Genomic DNA, 26,858 nt, shown 5'->3' on the forward strand with positions numbered 1-26,858 from the left:
AGGACAAAAATGGTTATGTACTTGGACCCTGTTGCACAAGAAAACAATAGCTAATTGTGCTACTTGCAGTATATTGGAGTTTATCATTATAATTGGCACCAAATACTCTACTGGTCTTGCTAGCAGTGGTCATATAGCAGCTGACAGATCCATTTAGTCAGGTAACCTGCTTGTGCCAGTGGCCAGTATTTTGTCTTTCAGAAGCACATGGTTTTGCTATCTGCTAAGCTGCAAAACATGAAATTATTTTGTTGTCGCAGAGGAGGAGAGAAATGATGTTTTTGTTAAAATGAATGTTAAAATGTTTTGTTAAAATGAATAGCTTCCCATATACCTGCTGTCTTCCTTCACACACAATGCCATCACACCAGTAGGAACTCCGAATGCTTTGTGTCCTGGAGCCTTCTGTGAGGTTTGTGCCAGGAGGACAGCAGCTGCTGAAAATGTGACCTAAAGACTATAGCTAGGGCTTTTTGGTCTCATCTTAAAAAAAAAAAAAAAAAAAGGACTAAAAAGTTAAACTACATACCCTGTGAATGTCCTGTAGAGGGGGTTAAGTGTGGTGTTTAGTGTTAATACCAAATGACCTGTAAAAACACAATCTAACACTTACTTTATTTGAATCATTTTGTTTCTTTTTTTTCTTCCCACTGTTATCTTTGTGTTGATTCTCTATATTCTCTGTCTATATATGACAGAGCACAGCAGACTTTCAATTGCTGGGTGTTTACAGAATTGATAGAAAGTGACCAGGAATTGAAGCCATGCGGGTGATGCCTGTTGCTTCATCTGAGAACAGGATTTGTTTTTTTGAGCCTTTTGCTTATGGCACATACTTCCCATATGTTATTAGACCAAATTTGTTATCTGTAAGACACTTTGAACTTTCCTCTGTTCTACTTGTTTGACTTTGTAATCCTAACACAAACTGGAAATGTTTCCAACAAAACCGTGCTGCTCTAAAGCTACGTCCAGCAGCGTGTAGAGGCCGTGGTGGCACCTCCTTGTTGCTTAACCCTGCCGGTGTTAACAGGGTGTCATCAGCTGTGGCTAGGCACAAAGCTTAGCCTCAGTCTGGCAGAGGATTGTGGGAAGGGGGAAGATGCACATCTAACTTCAGGCCCTGCCTCAGCTTTGACAAAGTAAAGAGAGTAGATCCGTCACCCTTTCTTGTTCAGGCCCTTAAGCTTCCTGTTAGAAATATCTGATTTTAGAAGACCTAATTAGAGCAATGGCCTAATCAGAGATGATGAGTTTTCCCAGTGCATCTTCCACTGCCCAGGAGTGCTTGACCTCCCCAGGAGCAAGCTGAGCTCAGTCCTGACTCCTGACTCCGGTGCCTTTGGTCAGGTCAGATGGGCAAGCAACAAAAATAGCCAAGCAGCTGCCATCAGCCACGGGGAGTCTGAGCCGTCCCAGTCCCGATTCCCTTACATGCAGAACACATCTCAATGCAGTGTCTCGTGCTCTCACAGATTTCTCGCAGTTTGTTTCTGCAATTAAAGTGAGGACACGGGCCAGTCAGCCTTCCCTTTGGATGTTTGGTCTGCGAGTTGTTGCTGTGTGTGGAGCCGCGTTGGTTAGCCAGAAACCTTCTGCTTCTGTGTGTGTGGCTGTCTACAAATCCAGCAAGGCATAGCTGGATCATCATGCTCCTTCCTCAGCCCACTGACATTATGCAGCACTCTGCAGCAGTTAGGTCCTGCAGGACCTCTGCAGTGGCTGGTACTACTTGCTGCGCAAAAAGCTTTCCATCAGCCAGCCCCAGGCCAACAAGAGGAAGAAGGACCTCTGTGTAGTATTAATCTAAGACTTGGGAGATATCAGTCCATTTCTCTGCCCTGCAAGAAATTTCTCTGGTGGCCTTTAATAAATCATTTATTTTCTCCCATCTTCTGTTCTGTCTATAAAACAGATATGGCATCGTCCTGCTGGCCCATGGCTAGGAGAGTTAATGGGCTGTGTATACTGGAAGGGTGACGTGCTCTGTTCCCAGTTTTGATCTCACTTGTTTGGCAGGTGCCACCCCAGTCACCAGGCTGTTTCTATGCAGTGCAGGAGGCTGGTTTGTGTCTCCTGAGGTAACCAGCAGGGAGGCAGAGCAGCCTTGCCATAGCACCCCCAGTTCGTCGGGGCTGAGCTGGATGTTTCGGAGCAGCTGGGTCACATCTGTGCTGTGTGACTGGTCGCCGAACTGCTGCATGGAGCTGGCAGGAGAGGAGATGTGCTGTTTCCTTGCCCTGATGCCCACTGGGGTTGTAAACACAGTTAAAGTGCTGGACACAGCAGTAACAGGGAAGGTCTGTCTCTGAGAGCGTGAAAACCAGGAACAGCGACAAAGCCAACAGCAACAACGAGTTTGGGAGTGCCTTAGCAAAGAACTGCGTGTTTCCTTGTCACCCGCTTCGCTTTGCTGTCGGTAGCTTTGTCCTTGAACAGTTTTTGAATGCGAGGAAGCCTCTCGGAGAGCAGCATTGTTGTACTCAGGCATGTAAATACCTTGGAAATGCTCAGGCAATTGAGTGACTCACTGCTTTTGCACCAGTGCCGGGGATCATTTGGCAAGATGTGGCTTAAATAACAAATACATTCGTGTACAAGGGCCAAGTGTTTTCGGAGAGCGGAGGCTTGGCCTAACCCAGCATTTGGACATGGTGCAGAGCAGGGCCATGCTTCTCCCTGCCCCCAGTGTATGGGCTAAGGTATTCTCACAGTCAGCAAAATCATCTCATCTGCCCGGTGACTGCTTCTTCAAAGCTCTGATGTGCTAGATGTGTCCAGTGAATGATGGATTCAAGAAGATAATGAAATGCAACATAATGTGCCAAATAGCTATTAAGGTGAAAAACTCCCTGCTTTCCCTCTCAGGCATCCTGCTCCCTCGAGCTGGGCAAAGATGAGCTTTGTGTGCTGATGAGTTAAAATATCTCCTGTGAAGTAACTTGGCTCAGTTATCACTGCAGCACCCTGTGCCTCTGCTAAACCCTTCTGGGTCTGCATGCTGTAGCAGCAGCAGGCGACCAGCTGCTCATGGCCAGCTCTGCAGCCCTCCCTGGCCAACCTGAGGCTCTTCCCAGTGAGCAGCTCTAATACCAAAGTAAGAAGGATCTTCTTTTAACCATCTCTGCACCTAGACAAAGCTGGAAGGTTGAATGCAGGTGATGTAAAAGTTAAAAGTTAAAAAAAAAAAAAGTCAAATGATGCTGCTGTAACTCATATTTTCAGCAAACTCAGTTCCAGCATGTGCTGAGGGCATCTGGTTTGCAGAACGGGTGATAATACTTAGCTGTACGGCACATAAATGCCGAAAAACATGTATGACACTAAGTAACAGCTTTTCAACTTGCAGTGGTCCATGGATGATGTTTCTGAAGAGCAGTAATTTGAATGTCAGCTGTTTTAACCAAAATTAATGTTGTAGAAATAATCCTCTCTATTAATAAACCAGATGTTTTATTTCCTAAGAAGTCATATGTGAAATGGCAAGGGCTAAGTAAAAGGAATACAATTAGTATAAAAGGCAAAATCTGTTTAAAATGTTGGACTTGACAAATTTCCCTGTTCAGAGAAATGTCTAACAGAAGCTGAGGTGGCCTTTTGCTAACTTGGTTAGAAAAATTATTCTGGGGGAGAAGACTGATTTGGACAGACAGTTGAGAAGTCTCCTGGACAGTGCATCTTCAAAGGGTGTTTCTGTGTAGTCCAGCATCCCATGCGACACCCACCTTATTCCTTGGAGCTGCTGTTGAGGTTCCTGGGTCTGTCTGCAAGCAAATGCCTTCGTGCAGCTGGGCTCACGTCCTGTTGGTCTGCAGCCAGGCGCCGCTCTGCATGCCTCGCGCCGCTCCGCGCGTCACTCCCACCCAAGCAGCAGGCCCCCGTGACACGTCTCCCATTCCTCCCAGCACCCATGTTCAGTCTGCGCAGCACATCTCTGACAGATCTTCCCAAGGGCCTTCTGAAAGTCGAGAGGTCAAATGTACAGGATTCTTATTTATTTATTTTAAGAAAACTCCTTTAAAAAGTTTAGCGTTTGGCACTGTGTTAGAGAGCAGGAGATATTCAGGAGATATTGGCGATATCCAGCACTTCCCACTGTCTGTCCATGAGAGAAGGGCTCTGTGGGTTCAGCTGTGTGGTGAGGGGAGATTTTTGTCCTCTGCCCTTTGTCCCCTGTTCTGCTGCTGAGCTTCGGGGAGCGAAAAGAAGGGAGGGCAATGACTAAGTATGGTAACTATTCACCTCTTCTGATGCAACAACCAGCCAGGAGGGAGCAAAGGCAGTTCATCTGCTGTCCTCACCCACTTTCCAGAGGCAATGAGACACCCAGGAGTCTGAGACACCCACTGCCCTGTGGTGAGGATGTCCTGCCTGCCCCATGTGCCACCATGCCAGGAGCTGGCAGTCCCAAGGGCTCTGCTCTGAGCACAGGCACGGCCACCCAGGCAAGGCACGCAGTGGGGCTGCTCATTTACCACCTGCTGAGGTGGTGCACAGCTCTCCCATGCAGACAAGGCGTCAGGCACATCGAGAGATGCTCCAGTACTGGCGTCCTGCCTGGGCACTCTTGTCCTAGGGCTGACATCAGATCCAAGTTACAAGTGAGTGGTTTTTGGAGTTCAGGGGGATTAAACGATCCTTGCCGGCAATGCCATGCGCTCTTTGACAGCGTTTTCCAGAGCCTTCTGTCGCTGAAGAGCAAAAGCTGGATCCTGGCAGTTGCCTGGTGCTTCCATCTACTGCAGCCAAACAGGCGATGTGGGCTGGATGCCTCGGCAGCACAATGCGAATAATGGAAATCATTGCTGATTTACTGAGCAGCAGTGCCTCGGAGCCAAATGGTTTCCATCTGAATATGAAGCAAATTTGCCCGTGCACTGCGTAACAAATGCCGATCTCTTTGCCCGTTCTGTGCCTTTGTAGTCAAACGTTTGCTAGAAAGTCCAGTAGGAGATAAAAATTGGGAACAGAGGGGCAGGAAGCCACAACTTTTAGAAGTGAGTTTCTATAGATTTAGAATAGATGAGGAGCTTGAAGTTTTGGAAAATGAATAAATCAGGAAGAATGTAAACCTGCTCTGCACTGACTCGCCCAGGCTTCAGCAGGGATTGATGTGGAGTGCCCGCACCAGGAGTCATGAGGGTTATGTTGTTTCTTGTTGAGAGAAAGTGTTTGCTCCTCTGGCATTTTGAAAACCTGCTCGAAACCCAGAAGCGCTGTAGCCTCTTTGTATGAAGCCAGTGCCAAAACCTCTGCAGCGAAGCCCCTGTGCCATCGGTAGCATGGAGCCAGATGAAGTCTTTTTAAGGACTTTAATTTGCAACCTGATCTAAATCTGTGCCATGGGCAGATTGGCGATGAAGACACGTGGTGGGAGGTCTCAGGGGCATTTGAGAGGACTGTGGGGGTGGGGGAGCAGATGCATCCTTGCCAAGCCTGTGAGTCCTCTAAAATCTGGTAGTCCTTTCCAGCCCCCCACCCCCACCCCGTGATGGCTCACATCTACCTGCTCAGAGATGTGCTTTCGGTGTGGCTGCTCATGGAGGAGTCGGGGATTTTCTAAAGGGCATGCAGAAGTTAGGTGACATATCCTAATTTATGGTTTAATAATGCAATTGATGGAGAAACAGGGCTATTTTGCAGTATGGGACATGGTCCTAAAAGCAGTCCATTCGATGAGGACGTCGTTGTGCAAAAAAACTACGGGCGCTTTCCCTTTATGTGGAACGCTGAAGCTGTTGCCAAAATCCTACTTTCTGTCTCTGGTGCTAGTTGTAAAATGACAACTCACTCTGTGTTTAGTTGAAAACAACATCAGGAAGAGGTTCTTCGGTGTTGTTTGTTGTTAGTGCAAGCACTTTGATTTTCCCTAGGCTCTCTGTTAAATTCTTCGACTGTGTCATTGCTCGATATGCATGCCCAGATTGGTTATTCAGGTTCAGACTGGTAAACTGGGCTATACCTACTGTTGCCATTGCTTGAATTTAGATCCATTCTAACATGAGTTTGCATAATACTGTCTTTTTTGTTGCTAATTAGAGTACTCCATTAAGTGACAATTCCCAGTGTATTGAAACGCTCTCCTTAAGCAGTCTGGTATTATTTCTATACGCACTTAACTGCTGAAGTGCCTGCTGCAGCCGTCAGTTGCTAAGGAAATAGTTTCCTTTTCTGGGTGTATATATTTCATGTCTCAGCTTACGCCTGTGGTAAGATCATCTATCTTCTCACCTGAACATGTTTAAGTGAGTTTTGGGACCAGTAACTCTAGCAGGCTGGATGTCTTACAAAGGCATAAGAAAGAGCAGAAAGGAGAGGTTAGCTCTCATGGAGGCAGGAGGAGAGTGAATTTTGGTTTTGTTTACTTAACTCTGAACAGTTAAACAAATTTGTACACTAGTCAAGTACAGTAATTGTTGTAACAGAAGACATTTACAGCACCTATTGAAGCGTCCACTTATAGGTTACACTTTACAGTGGGAACTGTTCCCAACTCTGTCTCAAGGGCATAAGGCCCGGGTTGTGTACCCCAAGTTGCATGAGGTGTGTGGCAAACCTTTATCTCCTCTCCCTGAGCAGAGGAACACAACGTGACGGCTCCAAAGCAGAAGGTCACTGCACCTGCTACAGCAGCACCAAACCCACCGGGCTTCCAGAAGCTTCTCCAAGTTCTCCATGTCTGCAGTTCTTCCAGTTTGGGGGAAAGAGAGAGTAGAGCCTGCAGCTTCCAGCCTTTACTTCTGGCCAGGGTGGCGGTGCCTTATATCCCTACACTTGGGATGAGAATCAGTTTGTGTGAAATAAGAGACCAGAAAATGAGTAGTATAAAATACAGTATGACAGCCTCCTTGAAAATACCTTCATGTTTTAAAGATAATAAACTTCTGCTATGTAAATATGAACCATAAATGCACGTGGACAACTACAAAGCCTGTGGCAGTGTAAGCGGGGCTGTGAAGCTGAGATTACAAGGCTTCACTTCCCTCCTTACCTGAGGTACAGCTTTGGTGGTGGCCTCTCCTGCATATTGGTACAACTCTGAAACTCAAAATACACCACGTTTCAGCAAGGCTTGGAAGTTAATTACAGCCCCAGTTTTACCAGTGGAAGAGAGACAGCTTGATCAATATAAAGCTGCAGCAAGGGCAAGATCTGTGTCACATCTCCTTCTTCTCTCATCTCAGAACAGTGGAATAAGGAGGAACTGTGTTTCAGTGTCCCTTAGGAGGAAGCAAGAAGATGTCACCGCAGGTGTTTAAGTTTATCCCAATGTGACATTAAAGAGGCGGAGATGGCAAAGCACGATAGTTAAATGATCAATATCTTATTGATCACTCAGAAGCACGTAACCACGTCAAGGTAGAGTCTGTACTCTACCTCACCTAAGCTACAGCTGAACTCTTCAAATCTGCCCCTCAAACAAAAACTAAATGTTTTGCATTGCCTCAGTAACATGGAAAAATGTGGGGAGAGGTGAAAGCTTAAATGAAATATTGCCTGTAAGATGAGATGAGACAGCTTAGTTTGGGGAAACGAAGGGTTAGAGCTGCAAAGCAGAACGAAGAGGTTATCGGATGAAACTGGGATAACTTTCAGGCTCAGGAAGTTCATTTTGTTGTTGATCAGAGAAGACGAGGAGAAAAGTAAAATTGCTATCACGGAGTTCTGGGAGGAGGTGTTGCAGCCTCTCCAGCAGAGACTTTCCATTCTGAAGCAATGATGGAGGCATTTGCTAGAGCAGAAACCAGAGTGTGGGGACAACACCTCTCTGGTGAGGCCTGTATCTCCAGGCAGGAGCACCACTTCTGCCATCTCCTGCTCCCTCTTGCCCTCGACATACTTGGCTGTCCCTAAAAGCAGAGCAGCTCCAGCAGCAGAGCATGAGAGTGACACATCCATGCCCATTACTACCCACGATACGACACTGACAGGGAAGATGGGGGACCTTAGTTCAAATCCCTGCTTTTAAAGGCAGGAGGATTTCCTTCGGCCCTTGCTTTTAGACTCATTTCACTCATTTGGAAATGTATTTTGTGCAAAGGACAGAGACTGACTCTGCAGCCCTGAAGACAGGGTGCTCTGTTGTGCATCCAAAGTGAAATGGCAGGGGAGGCCACGAGCAGCTTTCCCAGAGTAACTTACCTCAGCCATTGCTGCCCATGCCTTGCTGCAGAGAACGGGCTCCTCTTGGCACAGTGCAAAGCTCGGCGAGGGGAGGAAGGCAAGGAGAGCTTCCTTCCTTGCATTTCTGGGTGCCTCTGAAGCTAACTAATTCCTGTGCTGGCTGAGCAGCCCTAACATGGTGACTGGAGCACGCTCCTGAAAGGAAAGTGTTCAGATCCTTTTGGCAGAGGGGAAAAGTGACTTTGTTCTCTGCTGTCTGTGAGTGCTCTCAACTACAAAGAAAATGGGAAACAACACCATGACTGTGTAGTCCAAGAGTCTGATACAGGCATAATTTTTCTGAACAGAATCTTTTAACAAAAGTAGTTGCAAGCACAGTCTGAATGTGTGATGACTGAAGTGGCATTTGGGGATGAATAAACTATTCTGAATATATATTATCTGCTTATATCTGTATGCAAGGAGAGGCGTGATATAAGCAAAGGGTGGGCCAAATGCAGATTTTAGGCTTTCTTTTGATGGTGCCAGGGATTTCTGAGTTTGCAGTTGCTACTGCTCCTGTAGAGGTTTGCAATATTTGGATTTTATTTTGTCATTTTTTGAACTCATTTGATGAGAAATATTTTTTAAAATTGTTTCAGTCTGCTTGCTGGGAAACAATATGCTTGTGTTATTGTGTTTACCTCTTCTAGAGCAACTGTTTTCTTCAGGAGAAACTCAAAAATATTCAAGTTAGTTGTGTTTAAAAACCTGAGTCTTTTCACAAATGATATTCAGGATCTCTTCCCTGTAACTTTTAAGGGTGAACCTTTACCAGCCATAGCAGAAAGGGACACCTAGCACAATTAACATTTCAAGGTGCTCATAAATTGTTGTGTGGCTGACATCAGTTATTTTGTAATATGAGTTGGGTCTGTGATGTCTCCCCATGAAAAGGGCCATTTTGTCACATTTAATAATGGCATTTTGCTCTGTGTGTGTGTATGAACTGAAAGAATAATACAACCTTAAGCATCACTACTGTATAAATAATAAACAAAAGGAATGGAGTTGGTCATATTTGAAGGATTGAGGAATTGTAAAACATTTAGAGATGTGTGAATGAAGCACACTGATATGATGGGAAGCATCTACCTCTATCAGCATTTGAGTCTGTATTTGCCACGGGACCTAAGCGTCTGCTCTTACAGAATGAAAATACATGAAACAAAACCAAGTACAGTTCTAAAGGTTTCTCCGTGAAGTTATTTGGAGGGATCTGTCAGTTCTTGGTGATTTTAATTAGCTCATCTGTGCATTTTCTGGATGGGAGACAGGTACCAGGTTTGACAGTTGACAAGGAAGATAGGGCCGTCACTTCTCTCCAGATGGACCGGACGGCAGCAGACTGTCAGAGACCTGTTCCCAGGATCTGCTGGCGAAGAGGAGCTCCTGGTAATGAGAAGATCTGAGACAACTTGCCACAGTCAACTGTTTTCTTTCTTTCGAGGTTTTAAGCTCTTGGCTGTTAGTTAGGGCTGAAGAGCTTTGACAGCTGCTTTGGGAAATAGCGAGCAATGTACTTTTTATTGCTGATTCTCATTCGGTTATTAACAGTTTGCTTCCTTCTTGCGTAACGTTATCCAAAGAGTGCTCTTTAACAGGGAGGGGACAGACCAGCTGAGTGGGACTGAGCTCTTGGATGTGCACGGCTGTGCCGCCACGCTGGGCTAGCTAGTCTGGAGAAGGATTAATTCTCTTATTAAGCAGAGCTGCAGGTTAGTTTGTTTATCTTCAGTATTCTGGCTGAGGCAATTTATGCACTGAACTTTCAGCTGAGCTTAATGTAATTCTCAGTTTATAATTTCAAGAGCTGCACAAGCCTTGTACATCAGGGACTTTGAGCATTGTGTTTGTGTGGATTGGTTTATGAGTGGGCATTCAAAAGTAGCTGAATGACTCGTAAGCTCTTGGGACTGATGTTGCCTGATTGATTTGAATACATCTGAAAACACATTTGATACCCTCTTGGAAAGTAAAATACCTGTCAATCACTTTAAGTCTAATGACAGAATGCAGACAAATGAAAGCAGGAAAAAAAAATGCATGAAAGAGAGACACTGGCTAAGAGAAAATTATCTTATTGGGAAGCTGGTGTCTAAAATGTAATACTGAAACTGCAAAATTTAACCATTATCTGAACACATAATTGTTTTCCTCAGCTCTACAACCTCTGCATCCATTTCAGATTTCAGGTGGAGATGTCTCTGTGTTAGAGGGGGAAAAATCCCAAATCCTTGACTCACACACATTTCCTGATTTTTTTCAGAAAACATTTGACAAATAGCAGCAAGCCACGGGAGGTTTGGGGAAACAGCCTCTGACTCCTGAGAAGGCATGCTGTACTCTTTAGATGTTGGATTATGTGACATTTTGTATAGCTGTAATTTAGGTGACAGAGAGGTAAATTCCTGCTGTGCCTTGGGCTCTCCTTAAAGCAATTCTTGAGGCAGACTTGTCTGCCCAAGAATGAGGGTAGTGTCTTGGTCTAGAAGAAGAAATGAGTCTCCCTGAGCTGTTTGTGTGTCTGGGGTGTGTACACCAGCACCACATGTGCTAAGAAGGCAAAAATATGTATATATCTATAAATAAATAAATAAAACAACCATGAAAACAGTAATTTCTAAGTATTGCTGCTGGAAACTACTGACAGTTGTTAGGCAGGAAGCATGAACATTATTTTTTCCTCATTTACAAACCAGAAGTTTCTGCAGAACACTTCAAATGTTGGCAGATGTATCAGTCCTCAGCTGGTGTAACATTCCCCACTCAGATCTAGCCCAAGTTCCCTAAAGCCCTTGCCCACACGTTCAGTATTTGCTTGTAACAGGTACTTTTCCTCTCACAAATAATGAAGATCTAGTAGATCTTTAGCAATATATATTTTGGTGCATTTCTGTATTATTCTTTACTTTTTTTTTTTTTTTTTTTTTTTTTTTTTTTTTTTTTCCCATAAGTTAGTGAACAAGGTTGCTAAATGTTCCGTAATTGTGAATTTTTGGATATCCAATCTATTGACCAATGGATAGATCCTACTTTGGGGAAAAGGCATCTCTTGAAGGCTCAAAACTTGTTAGTGTAGGCTTGTAGATAAGGTTATAACCAGATTTAATCTGTTATTTCCACTGATTGCTCTGGACACATAATTCCGCCTTATTTTCAGTAGTACTTTTGTAAAATCTTTTTCCTTTTCTCTCACGCTAGCATAGCCTGTAAACATGAATTAGAATGAGGAGTTTGACAGAAAGGAGCGGAGCCTTGAGTTGTGCAGAACTTTTAAATAAATAATAGTGACATGATTAAACGCTAATATTCAAATCAGTATTTCTACAATTTGTAACTAGGCTACAAAATATGCTGTCACAGGGAAGAGCTTCAGTGCAGTTGAAGCTGCTGGTGCTCATGACAGTAGCAGTTATCCCAGATGTCATACTGTATAGACTAAAAACCTTGTTACCTCTATTCAGCTGTATAGCATGAGTGCTCGTTAAATTATGAATTAGCGTTTCTTCCAAACACTTGCATACTGATGATCTAGCTGTGCCCAGAAGTCTGATTTTTGAAGAGTAAGCAGGTAGTGCTCTGCCTGAAGGGCAGGGCTGAGTCCCCACAGAACAACGCCCTCCTGGAGATGGAGGGGGCCGTGCCCACCCACGGCTCCTGGGCTGCCCCAGGGACAGCGGAGGTTTCCTGGGCCCAGCACCCCAATAACAGCACTCTACAGCCCCACCACCAGGACCTTCCAAGCCTTGGTTTGCTCTGAGTTTTCAGAAATAGGCATGTTTGGGAGTGCCCTGGGAGGAGTATGACGTTAACTGGAGAGGAACCTGTGCCTCTTCAGAAGCAAAACCCAAATCTTGCTGTTGCAGCCAGTAAACCTGGGGAGGACCTACTGACATCTGCCATGTTACTGCAGATGTGTGTTTTTGCATGGCCCTAAGTCCCACATACAAATCATCTGCTAAAACCCAGGGTCAAAGCCAGACAACACACAAACTGGGTAATTTGCACCAGCCTTTGAACAGGTATCTCTATTTTGTGGCTTGTGCCTTGAAGCTTGAAGTGCATAATGGAATCTGTTCTCTCGCCTGTCATAAATGTGACCTGTGTACTCATATACCTTCTCACACAAATTCCCTTTATGCCCTAGAGGTGCAACTGAGACTAGTGCTTAACCCAGGAATCATCTAGATAATGGCAGTGAAATCCATTGCAGATTTTGGTGGGAAGCTTTATGAGCCTGCCCTTTCGATCCTATATTACGTGAGAGGTTAATTCACTCCTTTCTAAGGACTGAATTTGTAATTGTAAAAGACAAAGTCTCGTTCCTCCACCATTTTCCCTGTGATCTGCTAATGTGCTGCTATAAGGATTTTTCACCATTGCACACTATGTTGATCGCATGCAGCTTTAGCTTCTTCAACGTCAGTGTCAAAAGCATTTTTGCCAAGCCTGTCTCTATCATTTTTTCTCATAGTTTCTTCTAAAAAAAAAAAAAAAAAAAAAAAAGGAAAAAGATTGGATCCAATTTTCATTGGACTAACATCAGCCCGAAGATATTTTCATCAGTTCCTGGCAGATGCTAGATGGGCTGCATAGTAATAAATGCCTTCTTCATAATTGTTTTCCTCACACTTAAGTCCCTTTTCTGTGAGCACCGTATGAAGTAATTTTAAGCTTTTAATTGTTTATGATATCTGGCGCTTCCAGACTCTGTGAATGTTTCTGTATCCATGAAAGAGAATTATTAAGCACCAGAGGAAAATGCTGCGATGCTACTTGCTGTTAACGCTGAGGACAACCTGCCAAATCTTGCAGTATTCATGCATGCTGTAGAGGTGGAAAGAAGGGAAGCTTGCAGAGCTAATAATAGCAGCAGCTTTGTGGCTGGGAGCCTCATAATTGTAACTCCGTGATGACAGTCTGATTTGAAACGTGTTGAAATCCATATCTCTACCTATTCCCGTGGGTCTTGGATCAGTTTTTACAAATCAAAGTTGCAAAGAAATGCGGGTATTTTTGTGGAAGACTGAACAATCCTTTCCACTTCAGATGCAAGCAGGTCTTTTTTAGCCTCTGACAGGATAAGGTTTGTAATATATTCATAATGTGTTTTAAATGAAGCTCCCCCTGATCTTCAAGACTGTCTCATGCAGTGCTGGCACAGTGCTTGCATTTACAATCAGATAACAACAAGACCAGAATACAGCTGCTAACACGTTACTTCTGCCTCACTCTTCTGTTTTTTACCTTCCAGGGACCGTGCATACGTTCAGGGCAGAGTGTTAAAGAAAATGAATTGCTGTTGTGCTGCTGACAGCATTGCTGTGGTGTATTTTGCAGCCTTCCAGCCGCTCAGAGATGGCGAAGCCCCCCAGTAAGCTGTTCATTACAGCAGCAGCTGGAGACAGTGGACTTCTTAATTTCCCGTGTGCACCAAGAGGTCTTCCCTGTTGTACCAAAATAACACGCCAGTTTTGGTCATTTCATTCAAACCTGAGGAAGTTACAAAGCTGTGTCAAATCTACATAGTACCACAAACTAATGGCTTTGTTAGTCCTGCCTCTCTCTATATGCAAGTGAAGGGTGCAATCAGAGCAAACATTTGTCTGTAATACGTGAACAGCCTGCTCAAATGTTTAAGGTTCAGATCTTTGAGCCTTTATTATATTTTCTTCTGATGTTTTTCCCTCTGGCACTTCCTCTATCACCTTCACTGAAAATGTTTCCTCGGTACTGAGGCAGCAGTTCCAGATTTGACCTATATAATCATTTAGGGTTGCCTAGGGATAACTAAGGAAGCAATAAGAACAATGCTTTTCTTTGTGACAATTCCTGCAAATAACTTCCTGCAGCTTCCAACTATTTTTAACTGAGGAGATTTCCTGAGCAGGTTACCACTTTTGTCTGTTTGGTAGCCCTCAATGCCTTTCTCTACCAAGTAGCTGCTTGCTCTCCAGCTGAATCCATGCAGCCTTTTTGCATTCAGAATATCTTTCTTAGCTTTTTTTCATGTTTACTGCATTCAGGCGAAGAACCACGAACTTTTTTTTTTTTTTTTTTTTTTTTTTTTTTTTTTTTTTAATGTGACTCCACTATCATTCACTGTTGTTGCTTTCATATGTTTTCATATCACCCTGTATATAATCGATCCTTGCCTACTCATCTTTGTGTTGTGTCTGATTTTATATACCCCCGTCCTATTATTCACCTCACAACCCCAGTCTTTGTGTAAAGGGAGGAGGCACTTAAGTTACTGTACCTATATTTGAGTCTGCTCTGATGAGAGGACACTGTTGTCTGTTGTGCATGTCAGGCTTTTATCGTGTTGCAATGGCCAACTTGGGATAGGTTCTCAGAAGTGTCTTCATGAAACAAAGTGAGCAGCCCTGTGCCCATTCCCATTTTGTTACGGCCCAGGAGAAACAACTTGGAGCTATACTGGATAGCGCTAGAGAAGCATCAGGTCAGTGCAAATAGTGAGATTGGAAGAGGAATGGATAGCAGTGAAACAGCAGAGGGAAACAGCTGAAAGACTCGTTGTAGGATTAGTTGTTTTACTTGCCTTTTTAAAGGGACCCTCGTATTTCACTAAATCAACTATATATTCCAGCTATGAGCAAGAGTGAGAATTTAAGCACTGACTATAGAAAATGCTGGAAGGTAAGGAAGAATTCAAATGTCTTTGAAGAGTTAAAATTGGAAGGCTTAGAGTTAAATTGAAAATTCTAAACATTGGGACTTTGGCTGTTTAATATCAGTAAAACATCATTGTCTAAACCCTTCACAGTAGTACCTGATTAGCTCTACTACTTCTGAAGAGATTTTTGAACATAAGACTCTGTAATCAGTTTCTAAAAGCGAATGTTTTACAGTGTGAGGGAGGAAGGAACAGAAGCGTCACCGATGTCAGACAAACTCAGTATCAAAGCAAAAATTGCAGGCATCTTTTATCAAGACGTGGTGATGGATTCTTCATTGCCATCAAATGGAGTATTTTTCTAAATGATGTAATCTCGTTGCTATGAGGTGGCCTTCAGGGAATGCCCCTCCAGAGCAATCCTGGGACCTACCTTACACTGGAAGTCACATTGCAGCCTGTTCCTCTGGTCCCATTGTAAAGAAATTACGGAAGTCATAGCAATGAAAAATGCCCATGATGTGTTATTGAAATGATGCTTGTGTTTCAGTGCTGAGCCCAGGAAAATCCAAGTAATAGTTGATGGGCACTCTGCATTTGATAACCAAATAAGTAGTTTGAGTGTTCATTTATGTCCATCTGAGTTTTTGAATACTTTGGGGATAAATCTTGACCTTAATCTCTAAAGGCATCGATTCTACAAATGCAGCTTGAAAACTTGTTGCATGTTAAAAAGAGGATGGAACCTGTCCCCAGATTTTCTGAAGACTGTGGCATCTTCACAACTGCTTAATACTGAGGAAAGGAAATCTTTCTGGGTGTAATCCTGTCTTTCTTCCTTGGACACTGCTCATGTTCAGGCAGGAATGTGGCAGCAGGGTTTATGCTGTCATAGGTCAATGGGACATATGCGTGCATTACTTCTCTGAGTGCATTGTCCACAAATAAAATTGTTACTGAGTCATCATAACTGCATACCTCAGTCATGAGTTTATGAGGTGACTGCAGTAATCTGTGCCGAACAGAGCTATTTTTCAATTTAATTTAATTTTATTTTATTTTGCAATTCTAGGCTAATATTCCCACAGTACCCAAGTACTCATGTTTCTGGCTTGTGAGTCTTTCCTGTGGAGCTACAAGATGCAGCACCTGTTTAATAAAGATGGAGTTATGACACCAGACTTGAGAATGGATGTGTGATGCGTGCATTTTTATGCCTGGTGTTTGTATTTCTTGCTACTTCATCGCAGTTCAGGTTCTTCATACATATTTAGGTCTTCACATAGTTTTAAAATGTTCCCACTAGTTTTTTTCTGTATGCATAACTTCTGCACTATCCCTTCTCAGAAAAAAATGAATGCTTGGAGAGAGCGATAAAGAGAAATTGAACTAAAAAACTGTCTGAGGAGCCTTGCCACATTTTGGGATTTAACTTCGATTAAAATTTATATTTGTAGCCCTAACAAATTCCACATGAAAACTGATGTGTAGGTCTGGACTTCTCTTCCTTATAACAAATAAAACTATTTTCACTTCCTTTGTACTCCGACTGCTTGTGGGGGCAGGTATACATATGTCAGCATAACCACCACGTTTTCTGAATGCCTTTTATTTTGGCTGTTTTACCATTTTTTTTTTTTTTCCTCAACAATTGTAAGAAAGCAGTCCATTTAAAGCAGTTATGGGTATTTTTATGTGTAAGGACTTGCATTTAACATCAAGAAAGACAGCAACAACAAAAATCCAAAATGCAGTTTTGCAGTATTTTCAGTTCCTGCTGAGCTTTGCATAGTTATAAAACTTCTGCTTAATCCATAACTATGGATTTCTCTTAAGAAAATGTGGCACTGGGGAGCTTGCCAAAAACGAGACCAGTGGCAGCTTTTCCTGGGCTTCCCAAAGATGAGTTGCACTCTGACAGGTATTTATCCAGTGTCTTACGAGGTCGGTAAGAGAAGCCAACCCAAGATTTGGAGGCTGCGTGCCCTGGAAAATGCACGTAGATTCGATTTGCATTGCATGAGCGCAGCTTGTCACACAGATGTGTGTTGGACAGGATGGGAGACCTGAGGGCTGCATTTTTGCGTCCATGCAGGTGATTGCTGCCGTGGTGTATTTGCCTTGTCGCTGGTATAAGGCCTCATACACAAAATGGAAATGAGGGATCTCCTCGGCATGGTAGCAGTACCCATGACAAAGGCAGTATCTTCTGTAACTGCTCCCTCCACCTCTGCTCATTCTTCTGTTGTGATCTGATCCCCTGAAGGTAATGATGTGGGTATGGTCAGGGCCCCGAGGCTGAGCTTCACACAGGGAGAAAGCTGGTGGCAGCTCCTGCATGGCCAGGTATGCTCAGCACCGCCAGGTCTCGTCCAGGCAGCACAGTGGAAAGCAGTGGGACCCGTGGGGGTGATGGGCACTGCCAGCAGCATGTTGCCCAGCGCTCACCTCTTTGTGTTTGCTGGTGAGTTGGCTTCTCTTGTCCTGCAGCATGGAGCCTGTGCTACTGGCTGCATGAGGTGGTAGGAGCCCTGCCTTGGTTCGCTGGGGCTTTGTGCCCCCAGAGCCAGCCTCAGCCTTCTGCAGGAATGACCCCGAGCCCCTGCCTGGCAAGGCTGAGCTCAAGCCGAGCACTGGGCTGACACCCTTCCTTCAGTTAAAGCAGGGGACTGCCAGTGTGCGAAGCCATTAGCCTGGAGCACTGTATTGATTCTTCCTACCCTGTGAGTAAGTGCTACATGTATTCCTTCACTTCTAAGGATTATGCTTCTTTGTCCACTTTGTACTGAGCCTGCTGCAGACCGAGTTTCCTGGGGAAAAAAAATAGTACTGTCAAGTACTCAGTTTTCTTATTCTTATCTAACATTTAGATTCCTAATTGCGGCTTGAAAATAAAATATCCTTCACGCTAATTTTATTCTTTTGCATTTGGGAAACGCTGCCAAGTCTGACAACTTCTTCTTTCCAAATAGGCAGCGTTAAGATATTGTTTTCTCCCTGCTTCACAATGACAGAACTGTCAAGAAGCATTGAAGTCGAGAGAAACACGCATTTTATGTGTGCCAGTGAAGCAGTGCTTATGATGTTTATTTTAATTCAAATCTCTCTGCAACAGAGGGATGGGTTTATTTACACATTTGCTAATAATGATTTGAACCTGAAAGCTATTTCTGCACTGGAGTATAAGGATTCAGAGCAGGTTTTCCCAAAGGCAGCTGAAGAGATCAGGTGGCACAGTGCTCAGTAGAAGCTGGGGGATACAGCAGTTATGCTCCGTACTGAGACCCTCAGCTATGGGGATCTGCCATTTTCAAACCAAACTGCTTGCTGGGTCACCTTTGATACCCCATAGGAGTTTTGTTTGTTTTTTTTTCCTTGAAAAATACCAATAATAATGTAAAGCACATGGAGTTTTTTAAGAGAATGTGTTACCATCAAGTTCAGGGAAGAAACGCTCCCTTGCTGTGTTTTGGGGTTGTGTTGGCACCATGACGTTTTCATTGGTACCAAAGACATTTAGGCTGCTCCCACAGGGACTGCTTAGCTTACAGGCTGAGGTAGGTATAATTAGGAAAGTAAACTGAAAATTAATGTTTCTTTGTGCAAAAAAGTCCACTGAACTAAAATAGTACCAGAACTTTTGCATGATGTGTAGCAAGTGGTGCTACACATCACCCTGAGTGTAGCTCAGGGATGAGGCCACTGTAAGACATGGGAGTGGCTCTTTATAATACTAGAATATTGGTGCTCAATCCTAGAATCAGCAAAACAAATGCAAGAAGTCTCTTGTAAGACAAAGCAGGGCAAGTAACTCTTCCTGGGGTCATTAGATGTACCATGGCACTGCTTTGGTGACTTCTCAGAACTGGAGAGCTTTTTTTTTTTTTCTGATGTTGTAAGACAGATAAGCTTAAATAATGAAATAAGCCACATTTACAAAATAAGACACTTGAAAACTGCAGTAGTGTTGCTGTAAATGCACAAAGATTGTGCATTTGTTGGTTATAATTAATTCTTTCAAATAATTCTTTCTCTACAACTTCTCCCCCTCGGGAAGGGTGCAGTTAATGACTGTGCAAAATCTCTTTCCCCCTGTAGATTGTGTTCCGGAAAATCAGCGACGTGAAACGTGAAGAAGAGGAGAGAATGAAGAGGAAGAACGAAGCCCCTCTGATTTTACCACCAGATCACCCGGTCCGCCGGCTGTTTCAGCGCTTCAGGCAGCAGAAGGAAGCGCGGCTCGCGGCAGAGAGAGGGAGAGACCCGGATGACCTGGATGTGGAGAAGGGCAACGTCTTAGGCGAGCACTCCTCGGCCCGCTCGGTGGTCAAAGCCAGCGTGGTGACCGTACGGGAGAGCCCGGCCACCCCCGTCTCCTACCAGTCTGCTTCGACGTCTGGGGCGTCCGACCAGGCAAAGCTGCAGGCCCCGGCGTCGGAGTACACAGGGTGCAAAGCGTCGGGGGATTACCCTCGACGGAAAGGCTGGGCCAAATTCAAAGATGCCTGTGGCAAAGGTGAGGACTGGAACAAAGTCTCCAAAGCAGAATCCATGGAGACTTTACCTGAGAGAACTAAAGCTTCGGGAGAAGCTACCCTGAAGAAGACAGACTCTTGTGACAGTGGCATCACAAAAAGTGACTTGCGCTTGGATAATGTTGGGGAGACACGAAGCCCGCAGGACCGCAGCCCGGTCCTTACCGAGGTCAAGCATTCCTTTTATCCTATCCCAGAACAGACTCTTCAGGCTACCATGCTGGAAGTGAAACACGAGTTGAAAGAGGACATCAAGGCTTTAAACACAAAAATGACCAATATAGAAAAACAGCTTGCAGAGATACTTAGGATATTAACCTCAAGAAGAAGCTCCCAGTCACCACAGGAGTTGTTTGAAATATCAAGGCCCCAGTCTCCAGAATCAGAAAAAGACATGTTTGGAGCTAGCTGAGGTGTTTCTTTCTGAAAAACAATCAATCAAACAAACAGACCACCCCCCTAACATTTTAAATTTAATCTCAAAAACGAGTGAGGGACCAATTCACTAAGCATGTTCCCTGTGTCTAAAAAGGTACGGTAGCAGGAATTGCAACCTCATGTCAAGATGGCAGCTGACTCTGAAGCCTTTTTGACAGCAAGGGTACAGTTTATAAAGTTTTTCTTTTCTGCATTGGTTCCCATTCCCCCCACTCCCTCTCTCCCTCAGGATGTTGGAATAAGAACTCGGAAAGCAGCAGCCATCCCAGTGAGCGCCAGGTGACCTCTTAGGTTTTTGGAGCATGCCTTATGTAGTTAGCTCAGTTTTGCCTATATGAATAAGGACTTGCCAGGGTGCTTACATTTTCAGCATTTTTCTTTCTTTCTTTCTTTTTTTTTTTTTTCTGCTGCTGTCACTGTCTCAGTCACCTGTTCAGCTTGTTAAATGCCACAGTATGTTTTCATATACATGTAATAAAGCAAAGAGCAGTAGAATGAACATGTGCTACTTGATACCAAAGTTCATTTGGGGGAGTTAAGGGAGTTGTAAAAAGTTTGAAAAAATGAACATTTTTTTCTTAATTGTCATATTGCTCAACCAATTACATTTAACAACATCCTCAGAAACAGGGATAGCATTTCAGGTCAGTCAATAAACAGGATCATCCACGTTCTCATTTTGTGAGCCAGGATACTGGTTTACAAAAGCTTACCTTCTGCCTCAGATGTTATGGAATATTGTTACCTTTGCTTTTAACTCCAGCCACTGAATGTGCAGAATGTGTCCTGCCCACTGCAGAACGTACCGTGGTGCATCGGTGCCAGTAGCTGTTCTGCAGATGTTCCTCCCTGGGAAAATGTACTGTGGCATTTATGTCCCATTTTTGCTATGAATCTGCTCTTTTAGTTCTTGTTAAATTATTATTCAGAAGTTTCTGTTTTGGTAATGTTCACTGTAGCCAAAGGCTTTCACAGAACTTTTAGAGGTTTTAGATTGTGGCATTTTTCTCTACGCCCAAATGTATTGTTCCTGATCTTATCTAGCTAGAAAGCAAATGGATAATAGAGGTAGAAATACAGTGCTTACTGTATACAAGCACTATTGTAGCAAGGAAACAAGAAGATCTGCTTCTTAAAGATGTTTCCAAAACTTATATTTTCATAACTTCTTTGGAGGAAGATTGAAGCACTTTACCAAAACTACTGTTCATTATTCACTAAGTAGGGTAGTGCAAATGGTATCAAGGCTTGGGATAGAGGTGTGTATTCACAGTAAATTCTCTCCACTGATCAGGTACGTTCACTATTTATCAGTAGGTTATTGCACAGAAGCATGATGCAACACTTTTTGGGGTTTTCATTCTTAATGGCAGTAGGTCGATACAGTTCAGTAGTAGTTCTCATTCTTTTTCTATGGTACAAAGTAATTCAAAAAAAAAAAATATATATATATATGACATGATTTTGGGGGAAGAAAATTTGGTTCAGGTTAAGTAAGTAAAACGTAAATGAAATGACCAATTTGAAAGGATTTCGGGTGGCCTGATGCTTGCATGGGGCCATGCAGAACTGTGCCAGTCATCCCTGGGGAAGTGCAAGGTGCCCTGAGGAAGTGGCACAGCGTCGGGGCTGTGCTGTGACAAGCTGGGAGCTCAGGAGGCAGGATATCTGTTAATATCTGCTCTTCCAGTAACTGCCCTGCTCTGAGATGCTGATTATTCAGAGCAGCACTGTGGTTTGAAGCTGGTTTAGGGTTAGCTTTCAAGAGTCATAGGCCCTTGTCCACTACAGAAGTGCCCAGAGATTAAAAAATCTTACCCGAGGACTGAAAAATTCCCGAGAAACATCTATCAGGATCAAGTCTGTATGCCGCTTTCTTTCCCCCATTCCCAAGAAAAGGCATTAGAGAGGTGACTTGCTATGAAACAGGGGTGCTATTTCCTGAATTTACTTCTGGTTTCATGTTTATTTTTTTCCAGTGGTGACAGCTATGTACCGAAGATGTACAGTACTGCAGAAAGCTCTTTTTGACCAAATCACAGTGTGTGTGTGTGTGTGCGTGCAGTGCTTTAATCACTGTCAATGGCAATGGTTACCTGCAATAGCTATGCCGTGATTACCATAAGAAATCCACACAGCATTTTTTTCAGTTAGAAACTCCTACGTGATTTTTCTCTCTAGTCTCGTCAGTCAGTAAATTCATCCAACAGTGAAATTATGCCTGAATAAACCACAGGTTTACAAGTATGTACGTATTTCTAATTGATGCCCAAAAGTTCCAGCAGGGTTTGAGAGGCTACCTTGGTGTCAGTTTTCTAATCCAGGTGAAGAAGTGCTCTGCAGCATTATATTCCCAACATTGGGTTTCCTTCAGAAAATTTGTGACAGGCTGAAAGTCTTGCTGAACTCAGCAGGTACCCATCTCCCTGCAGTTGGATAAACATGAAAATTGGCTTAGCTGAGGCAGATGGGGGAGGAAATGGTTATAACCCCCAAAGGACGTGCCTGATATCTCAAGCATCGCAGTGCAGGCATAGAGTTATGTGTGCAGTTGCAGGTTACCTGGCCCTTTGCTGCTGGCACTCTGTTGATGTTTCTCAGTGGTATGTTTCATGTGCCCTCAGGGATGTGTTTAAGGTGTTTCTGGTGCTGCTGATTGCCGAATCCCCCAGTTATCCCCTCTGCCACCTGTAGTACTGTAAGGGAGCCCAAGTCTCCATCTTCTGGGGGCACCTCTCGTGCAGCCCAATTCAGCGTGATTTGGTGTGCTGCTGCCTGCCGTACAGCAAGGGGTGGTTGTAGCGGAGCCCATTTCGAAGGCTTTTATGAGGCTTTCATAATAGCCTATAAAGCCATTTATAATCCATTTGTAAAGCCTTGAAAGACTGTAATATACTACGGAATTACACTTAAAATGTAATGTCTTTGAAGAATATGGCCAGATTTGATTCTGTTACAGTCATGAAACTCCAGAAAAACCCTGCTCCCTCCAGTGATACCTTCAAGGCATCTGCTGCAGGTCAGCACTGGCAGCAGGCAATGTCATTCACATTTGCACAGCTGTAACAGATCAGACCTATTTTATTATGATTTTATGAACTGGTAGGTACTAAAACTAGTTCTAGAAGACTGCATCATCCCTCAGTAACCAGTATGCATTGTAAGAGAATTTGAAAAAATATTTAGAATGAGCTTTTGGTCTTTGGATTACCTGGGCTACTTAGTGATTAAATTGAGCACAACTCTGCCTGCTGTGGAACCAGTGACTGCTTTGGCCCTCAGACTGGTTTGGAGCTGTAGTGTAGTGCCCTGGCTCAGTAGATCCAGTGATTCTCCTTTAGAGAGTGATTGAAAGCACCTCTGTTGCAAATCTGTCTCTATTGAGCCTTAAACTTGGATGCCTAAGGCTGGGTGGTGTACATACCCATGGTAATTTTTACTTGTTCTTCCATTTCTTTGTCAGCTTTTCCTTTTTCTCCCTACATGTTGAGCAAGCCTCCTCAATAAAATTATTTTTCAGCTTAGAAATGAATGACCTCTGAGCATGAGAGATTCTGCCCCTTCACTAGCAAATGTTTACACAGTCTGTAAGAGAATAGAAAAAACAAAGCCCCTGTTTTAACGGTGTTCTGGCATAGTGCTTCTACCATTTAACAGCCTGCTAAAGAGCCTGTATTAATCAAAAAGTGATCATGCATTCTGTTTTTACCCTATATTCGAATGAGATTTCAGTCAAAAGCTGGTGGTTCAGAGAAAGAGCCTGGGTTATGAATTGTTAAAATGGAAACGTGTAAAAGTTCGTGCTTAACCAGAATACCAATATGCAGCACAGGATTAAAAAAGCGAAAACCAACCCTCACCCCTACTGTGTTCAGATACATTAACTTCTGTCTGGTATTACCTGTATACTTTTAAAAACACCCTTCTTGCTTTAAATCTCTTTCACAGTGCTGCTCTGAATCCCAGCGAGCACCCTGTTTAACAGCTTCGAAGGTGATGTTCTGCTTCTACAGTACTTCACTTTAATGAACCGAACAAGATATTTACTGTGAATATCTGGTGATATTTTCAATCACTCTTAACCAGTCTGTGAAAGAATTTAATACATGATTTGTCTTTGCTATATAAACAACGTGTATGATTACACTTGTGCAAATGCGTGTACATACACACATATATATAATATCTATGTACAGATAAGTCTATGGATTGTGTTTCTGTTCCGTAAAAGCACATCCCTCATTCAATGATTACAGTTCAAGATGGGAACTTCAATCTTCCCAGTAGCTACCCACTGAATGTCCTAGTTAGTATCTTGTTTGTTAAATGTTGAATTTCTAAGGCCAAGACTTTTGGTTTCTCTAGCAGGCCTCAACTTTATCCTGTTAGTCTGGCTAGCTGTGACTGAGAGAAGATCTGGCAGATGCTGTGATAGGAAAAGGAAACCGTGTGACATTGGAAAAATGCTGTATCATAGCTGGTGGGAATACGGCTCATAAGCCACCATTTGTTGCTCACTCACAATGTCTCTGAAGCTAAGCTGCCCTGGTATCGCTTCTCGTGGCTTCTCCTGCAAGAGGGACTGTGGAACAGGCGGATTTCTTTTTCCTGGTACCAGGGGATGTCTCAAAGGTGCTGAGCCTATCCTTCTGTGGCATGCAGTCACCGCACCTCTGCTTTCTTGTCCTGGTATTAGGTGGTGAAGAGCACCTTCTGAATTCTTCATTTCCACGTAGTCTCCTGTGGGTGTTTTGGCAATAACAAAGTCTGTGTTTCAGCTGCACTTCTGATTCATTGCAACAAACTTTTTAGAGAGAGACCCGTGCAGGGAAGCTCCAGAAATTTGAGGTGAGGTGCAGTAGATTACTGCATCCTTTAATCAGACATAGTTTTGACCACATTGTTGTGGCAAGTGTTGATTCAATTAAATGAAAATAAAGCTTTTTGCAATAAGATATATCCGACATTTAGCCTTAAGACCCTTTCATAAGTGACATAATTCAAACTGTGATTCCATTCTCCTTCCTTCTTAATGTTCTGTAGTATTTACAACGTTGCCTAAAGATAAAGCACTTTGATTAGCTTTCTAAATCTGATGGAAATCACTTGTTGGTAATCACATTTATTTTTCCACTTATTGCCTTCTTCTTGGTATAATAAATTACTCCAATAGTCCTCTCCCCTTACAAAACCAAGATACATAATTATTGTCTAAACACTTTTGTACATCAGGGAGCCAGCCCGTCATATCACAAAAGTGTTTGTTTCAAAGATTTTTTTTACAGTTCAACAACGCTAATGTGAAATTACCTGCAACTGTAATTTGTTTCAAACTGATTGTTGAGTGTTGTGTAAACATATTTGATGTGTAATCCCAGGACATCTCTGTAGGTGGACTTAAACACCTGGTGTTAACAAAGCAGTTTGGGGTTTTCACTCTCTGTTCTGAAAGGCTAATGTCCTTTTTTCTTCTTCCCACTGAATCTGTGACCACTAACATAGAAAAAGAATCATTTTAGCTGTAGATGAAAGACGTTCAATAATCTTGTATCAGGATGAACTGCTATATAAAGAAATACGAAGTTTTCTAATGAATGTGTTATATTATTGTACCTACATACAATCAATATTTGTACATCTGTTGGAAACCTGTCTGCGTTTCAATATTTAGCCACCACTGCATGGACACTTTATTGATATGCAGTTAATGCAGTCGCTTTGGCGCTTTTAAGTGTATTTCACTTGGTTTTATCCTTTCTGAAATCCACCAAATACTCTTCTTTCTTTTTCTTGGCATTTGTCACTTTGTTCAATGAAGCATGACTAGACAAAGAGAACAAGTAGATACTATTTTTGTGGTCAGCAAAGCAGCTGCCAGTAGATAGACAGTGTGTGTACGTACGTATACACGCTGTTTGGGAATGTTTCAGTTACAAATGCAGCCACCTACATAATGATATCCCTGTTCAACATTTTTAAACAAGCACAAATAATATTTGTAAAAAAAAAAAGTTTAATTTTATTTATTATAGTAATAAACTATTTTATACATTATAAACGCCTTGGTGTGCTTTTCTGTGTGTAGCATATATGTGTGTTAGAGCAATGAGGGGATTTAATTTACTCTCTAGAGCTTCTGGCTCACTGTTTTGTTCCTGTTGCTCTGTGTGTGGAGTGCTATCAGCACAGAAGTTTGGTGTCACTGTTTTAGCTGTAAATGGTTCAGGTTGTTTCCTCAGACTTTGGCCTGCTGCATATCAGCACAGCCAGGATTTACACTTGCAGGGCCGCTGGAAGCTGGAGGCAGGTTTTCTGTGGAACAACCATCCTAGCACCCTGCATTGTGGATTCCAGCCTGGGCCAGGTGAAGCAAATCCATACCGAGATCACTGCTCCTGCGACCAGCAGCCGGTCTGGGTATGTGTACAGGATTTTACTCTTCAGGATGTCAGCCTAGACCCCGTGAGCTTCACACCTCTGTTTGTGCTTCATTCTCTGCAGCATGATCTTAGCCCATTGCCTCCTCACCCTTTTGGGTCTGGTGAGCGCTGCTGTCACCTGCACAGCAATACTTCATGGGATTGTGAACCTAATCGTCAAAGGAACAGCAATAAAGCATAAAGCTTTCAGCCTACAGGGCTGAGGCTAAACTGTACTAGCTACAGCCAAGGAGCACAAGGAGAAGCTATTTTTACCATCACTTCTGCATCCACAGCAGTGTGTGCTGTGACTGGATCTTCAGCTGCTGCTATTTCACTGACCAGCATGAAAGTCTCAGCTTTATTTTGCCTGATGTTATATATACTGTGCTCCCTGTACTTAGAACAGGGGAGAGTAACAGAGTGAAGGCATGCACTTTTTTATTTAATTCTGAGGTCGTTGAAGGCTGCTGTTCCCATTTTCTGATCTCTCAGTTTTTTACTTTGCTTAGGCTCTTTATGTGCTCAGCAGCCTCCCTGGTGGTGTCGCAAGCTCGACTTAATGCAGGGACAGATAGCATGGCCCAGACAATGTTCCCTGTCCCTGCTGCCCTCCCCTTGCCAGCCCCACAGCCCCATGATCATCTTGGTGGCCCTACAGTG

General features: G+C 43.4%; 1 protein-coding gene across 2 annotated transcripts in view; it reads left to right on the forward strand.

Annotated features, from left to right (window-relative positions):
* The window catches only part of KCNH1 (potassium voltage-gated channel subfamily H member 1), a 185,080-nt gene extending 159,288 nt beyond the window's left edge, over positions 1 to 25,792 (forward strand). The window contains exons 11-12 of one of the 2 annotated variants that reach the window (XR_014690875.1): positions 18,902 to 19,939; positions 23,725 to 25,792. Coding sequence is in view for 1 of the 2 variants with exons in the window: in XM_084512990.1 (XP_084369116.1) it covers positions 18,902 to 19,750 (849 nt within the window). In the remaining variant the exon portion in view is untranslated. Of the gene's footprint in view, positions 1 to 18,901; positions 21,291 to 23,724 lie in introns of those variants that run through there. The other variant, XM_084512990.1, reaches the window with a different exon arrangement.
* The last annotated feature ends 1,066 nt before the right edge of the window (positions 25,793 to 26,858 follow it).

Source organism: Aythya ferina, assembly GCF_964211825.1.
Source record: "Aythya ferina genome assembly, chromosome: 3".
Lineage (NCBI taxonomy): Eukaryota > Metazoa > Chordata > Aves > Anseriformes > Anatidae > Aythya > Aythya ferina.